Here is a 6252-nt window from a genome sequence, read left to right on the forward strand (position 1 = left end):
GAAGGATTCATGATTGCCATACAGGATCAGGTCATAAATACTAAAAACTACAGAAAACACATACTCAAAGATACAACACTCACAAATGACACATGCAGAAAATGTCACATCATGCCAGAAACTATACAACACATCACTTCTGGTTGCAAGCTCTTGGCACAGACAGATTATTTACACAGACACAATCAAGTAGCAAATATAATACACCAAGAGCTTGCAAAGAAAGAAAATTATTAAGACATCCATGAACCATACTACAAATACATTCCACAGACAGTATTGGAAAACAACACGCACAAAATGCACTACAACAGAGCCATAACCACAGATAAAACGATTTACCACAACAGACCAAACATCACACTCATTGACAAACACAATAAAATCACATATATTATAGATATAGCCATTTCAAATACTCACAATATACAAAACACATTCACTGAAAAAATTAGCAAGTACACAGAATTCGCCCAGGAAATAGGCATCTGTGGAGGATGGATAGGGTGCTTATTGTACCTGTTGTTCTCTCCTGTATGGGTGTGATACCACACACACTACACATAAGCGTGGGAACATTACAATTGAGTAGAAATACATACATCACACTACAGAAGGCCACTATATTGAATACGTGCCACATTGTTAGGAAATTCCTGAATACAGACACAGACACGCTTATTTAATTTTAGCTCTTGGTTGCTATGCCTTGACTCTTGTCCGGCATAGTACACAGCCACCGGTGTCAACCGAGTATAATCCACTAAACCCAAGATAATAATAATAAATTCAGAAATGCACACACACTGGCTATTTTCAACATAATTCACAAGATAAATAATTTTTTTCTGCAAAGAAAAATTAGTTTAAAATACAGGCTTCCATACATAACACATTCCTAAGAATCTGTGTAATAAATTCAAATATTTGAAAGTTTGAGCAATATAATTTCATGTTACATTTTCAGAGAATTAGAGTATAAAATCTTTTATCAAAATAGGTGACTACATTATAATGCATAAGTTATTTAAAACATTAGAACTATAGATTAATTAATAAACAGAAAATGGATGGAAAAAATAATTTCTACAAATGATTTTGCCGTTATTGAAGCTAGAACTGACTGAAAATGCCAGTACACATTAGCTTGAAAGTTTCGTTTATTGGCTGAAAATGTACAAAAGTCCAAATTTCATGCATTAAAAAAAGGCAAGTTAGAGGTAATGAAGTAGTATGTACAAAAGAATAAGTAGTCCTTGACTTTTGTATAAAATTCAAACATTTGGAAGTCAAGAACTACTTGTAATTTTTTTTTTACTGGTTTCTCAAAAATTTATCATTTCTCGAAAGTGTGATTTATGAGTCAATGATTAAAAATACAAACAATTTGCATGATACAGTAATATTCTGTAATATTATTAATTGTAGTTAAATGTAAAATATCTAATACTTCCAATTATTTGTAGGACATATTCATTAATGCATCATAAAAATTATTGATTTGAATTGACTTGTAAATTATGCTTTCCAGGAATGAGAGAAATCAAAGAAAGTTCTAAAAGAATATTATTTTGAATTAATTGAGTTGTACCATATTTTGTAAATAGCCAGTACATATTTAATCCAGTTGTTGCCAACCTTTCTGACCTTATGGATCATTAAACTCACAATTGTGAATCCTGTGGACAATGAAATTCACTTGTTTAATTATAAGAAATTAGTGTAAAATTTGTTGCTGCTTGTTTGAAATAAGTTAATGGATTCTTGGCTCTTTTCTACAAAGGACAACAACTGCACTCACATTATTGATTTTATTCACATCATTATTTATTGATAAGCCATTTTGTGTTTGGGGGATTATTCAAATCTAAAACCAATGAGTGAGAAAAAGCAACCAAGCATTTTGCAATTCTTTCTTAATTTAATACTTTGCATAACCTTGAGTTGATCAATATCCAAATTTTTCCATGGACCACCAAAATTTTATCACAGACCTCTGATTGTAATTGTTGATCTAATCAGAAAGTTAATTGCACCTCATGCCAAATAATAATCTAGTTAATGTTATGATGTAATGTACTCTGTCTTATGGCATTAAAACCAAACTTTTTTATTTCATGAATTCTGCAAGGGAACATTTCTTTATATTGCTAAATCTCAATGAACAGTGGCTTGGTTTTAATGCCATAAGACAGAATACGTTACANTTTATTCTTTGTTATTTAATATATATATACACACAGTTTGGATAACAAAATAAAAAACAAGAAAAAATTGCATTCATAGCATCAGTTGTTGATTGTATGAACATTATGCACTATTTGCCAATAAGTTATTTTCAGCCATATATTTCCATGCTGTGGATAACACTGTGGCATCTTTATAGTTCATACATTGCCCAAAAGCTAGCTTCTATAAATTTAATCTTTTTCCAAATTCATTGCTAATGTTGGCGAGTGTACTGGTTTTATAGTGCTAGCTTCCTCCCATTCTCCCACTGATCATTTGCTTTGTGCCATTCTAAACAAAGTTGTACAATACTGCCCTTACTCAATGTTATACGTTTGTTCTTTAAGATGTTTACTAAGGTTTGTGTTTGTGACCCCCTATGCATTCTTTCTCCAGACCTAATTGGTTTTTGTACAGGATTTTGTATACTCCAGCCTGGTCTCTTTTTTAACTTTGTCTTTATCATTTCTTAAAAGGCTATAAGTGATGGGTGCCTTAGTTGTTGCACTGCATTAATTTGGTTGAACATTAGAACATGTTTGAGCAGTATCGGCAAAGGAAGTTTGAGAGACAAAGTAAAGCTTGAGGCCTTTTTTTGTGATGATGATTAATTTTCCAATTTATTATCATGATGACTGCTTTTTCCAATACTTCTTATAATTGTAGTCTGTGTAATGTGCACTTTATTCCCAAATTGAGTCTTGCTGTTAAATCTGCTACCACTATTCTTATGCGACAACTTTCAAACTTTTCTTTATTTAGATGTTTCTTCCGAGCTCTACTTTTTTAACCTGGTTTCACCAATTTTTTATGGGATATACACAAATATAAACATCCAAAAACCCAATTTTGTATTTTATTTACTTTTTGTCTGTGAATATTTATTATAATTTGGAAAAATATGCTAGAAATTACTCTTACCTGATGAATAGTTCAATTTTTAGGTGTAATCACTTAAAATGTTGTTTGTTTATATCAAAAATTAATTTTAAAAAATATTTTCAGAGTATATTAGCTGATTTCAACAAAGAACAAGAGGCATTTGTTAGTAGTAAACAAGGTAATCATAAGGAAGTTGGTGTGGCACCTTGGATTGGATGTATAGAGGAAGAAACAGTAAAACAACAGATACTGTCCATTTCTATGGTAAATTTTTATATATTAATCCAGAATTTGTTATTGTTCTATTGTTGTTTCAAATATTATCAATTATTTAAAATAAGTGTGAAAAAATTAAATTGTAAATTACAGTTTTGTTAGTTTGTAATTTAAAATTAATAACAAAATTCATTTAAGTTACATATATTAAGATTGTTTTACAAATGGGCAAAGTCAGCTTGGAACAGCTGCAAGTTTTGTTAAAAATTTGATTCTAATAAAGTGACTGAGTTATGAATAAACTGTTTGAAACCAGTTATTCATTCTTAAAACAATCTTAAAACCTTGGTTAACTGTCTTTTGGATCATCCTGTATATTACATATTACAATTAATCAAAAATACGAAAAATTTAATTTAAATGCATGCAGACAGGCACGCGAACAAAAACAAACATGATTTTACTTGATGCTACCTCAGCTTTTTATATAGATTTTATACTGTTTTTTGCAGAATGACCAACATGCCGGTCTTTTTGGGAGAGACCATGAAATCAGATATTTCCATATGGTAAAAACAGGCAAGCCAGTTTATCCTGGGGCCAACCGGAATGCCAGCATGCTGGTTTAAGTGAGGCTGTATGTCCCTCTCTAGGGGGGGCACATTAAAAAACAAACAAGTTTTTATTCTAAAACTGTGAAACTGTCAGCATTACATCAAAAACTACAATTTTATATGTTTAATTTCTTCATTTTGTCTTTCTTCTAACTATGTAAAGTACTCATGGGATGACAAAAATGCTTTTTTTATGTTTGTTTTATTGCAGTTTGATTTAAAAAAACAAAAATAATCATACTAAATTTCAGAAACTGGCAGTAAATTATCTTAGGGATAGATGGTCAGTGCAGCCACACTGACTTACTACTACTACTACTACTACTACTACTACTACCACCACCACCACCACCACTACTACTAATGTCAATAAGCTGTTAATTGTTTTATCGCACTGTAAATGAAAATTCACTTCCGGATTTTAAGTCCATCAAATTATTATGTTGTTATTTTTATTATAATCAGAAGAATGTTTTCTTTAACATTTAATTAACAACTACTTTTATTACATCTAATTAATTTTATTTTAGTCACAGTTTAACCAGCATGCCAGTCTCCCAGTTTTACAAGGCATACCAGTCATTCTGCGAAAATACGATAGTAAATTCTGTATATAGAAAATATTTAATGTTCTATAATAAATCAAATTTGTAAAATATTTGTAAAATTTTAATTTTTCAAATTTTACAAACAAATTCAATGTTTTTATATGAAAACGTATTGGAATTTTAAGGAAGCATTTTTACTAGCATTGAAATATTTTTGTTTTTTAGGATAAAAGGAATTTTCTCCGTAGTCCACCTGCTGGAGTACAATTTCCGTTTAATTTCGATGAAATGCATCCAGTTGCCACCACAATGTTACAAGAAGATCCGCAATTAGAAAAAATGAGATTTGAAGTAGTTCCTAAGCTGTAAGATAATCTTAATTTTGAATTTAATGTTTGAAATGTCTACTTTAATATAATTGGAAATGTATTCAGAAAATTAATCTAATTACTAAACAGAACATTATTCAGAAATTTAATATATAAATGTTACTGTCAACCTGGTTAAAATAATAATAATCAGGGTTTCTACAACTTAATGCAAATTTGATCACATGGCAATATTTTTATCACTATCAAAATACAATAAATCAGCAACTGACAAAATGAATCAGTAATAAACATCATCTTATCATAATAATTACTGTGTATTAAATTGTTAAAGGAAAATTTAAAATTTTTAGAGACTTTTTTACTAAATTATACAAAATATCTTTTATGTAGTGAAGGGATGCCATAATTTTTTTTTCTATATAAACCTTCACTAGTAAGTTTGAGAATTTCAATAGGCACTTCTAATATCCAAAGTTTTATAATGAGGAGTTAATAAAATCGTATTGTCATCAAAAACCTTTGGATATTAGAAATGATGATTGAAATTCTCAAACTTACTAGTGAATGTTTATAGAGAAAAGAAAGTTAAAAATATTTTTTATTATATTCCTAGGAGTCTCTGCTATTGAGCAAGTATCAAAAATGGAAAAAAGGTTGCTGAAACCACAAAACCACTTTACCGCAAAATTTGTTTTGCCATAAAGTGTAAATTTTCATTGTAATTATGAATTTATGTATTCAATATGACTATGTTTTAGACTTTGAAGTTCTTTGCTTATGACAAAACGATCTATTTGCAAAAATGGAAAAGTGAACGAATATATGCAAGTATGGTGGAAAGTGGATTTAATATTTTTCAAGGAACCAGTGAAAAATACATTAAATTGCAGAATATATAAAAATTCAAACATCCTTTAAAAAAGGCATGTCAAAACATAAAGTGAATATGTATTCAAAATGGATAAAGTGAAGAAAAACACATATATTACTAGTATAAATGCTTCCATAAAAAACATTATTGCAAAAATTTTTTCTATAATAGATAAACACAAAGATTTGCACAGAACGAGTAGATGGAAGATCAGAATGCAGCGATATAAACCAAAAGTGGTGAACAAATTTTAGAAGTAGTAAAATGTTTTGAATTTCTGGAAGAATTGTTTAATAATAATAATAATAATAACTCTCCCGTGGTCACCACCTGGTCATGGTGGGAGAGCCCAGTAATTTTACTGAACCATAGAGCAATGCAGGCTGGAGCACAAGCTCCTGGTAGGGACACCCATGCCAGTAAGGTCTATGGGGAGAAATGAAGCTAAGAGTGACCACACCCACATTCTGTGGAGATAATTATTATGGTAGTAACCAGATCAAAGTGTGATATTGGCTCGGACGTCGCCCGGGTTAACAAGGTCCGCGTTCGTGGGTTAG

The 6252-nt window shown here is 30.2% G+C and overlaps 1 protein-coding gene across 1 annotated transcript in view; it reads left to right on the top strand.

Moving 5' to 3' along the window:
- LOC111641121 (synapse-associated protein 1-like) overlaps positions 1 to 6252 on the top strand; it is a 132760-nt gene that overhangs the window by 48158 nt on the left and 78350 nt on the right. Inside the window, exons 3-4 of the mRNA XM_023387241.1 lie at positions 3235 to 3375; positions 4715 to 4855. Coding sequence (XP_023243009.1) covers positions 3235 to 3375; positions 4715 to 4855 — 282 coding nt within the window. The remainder of the gene's footprint in view (positions 1 to 3234; positions 3376 to 4714; positions 4856 to 6252) is intronic.

This window comes from Centruroides sculpturatus, unplaced genomic scaffold, assembly GCF_000671375.1.
Source record: "Centruroides sculpturatus isolate CEXI.00-Female unplaced genomic scaffold, Cexi_2.0 scaffold785, whole genome shotgun sequence".
NCBI lineage: Eukaryota > Metazoa > Arthropoda > Arachnida > Scorpiones > Buthidae > Centruroides > Centruroides sculpturatus.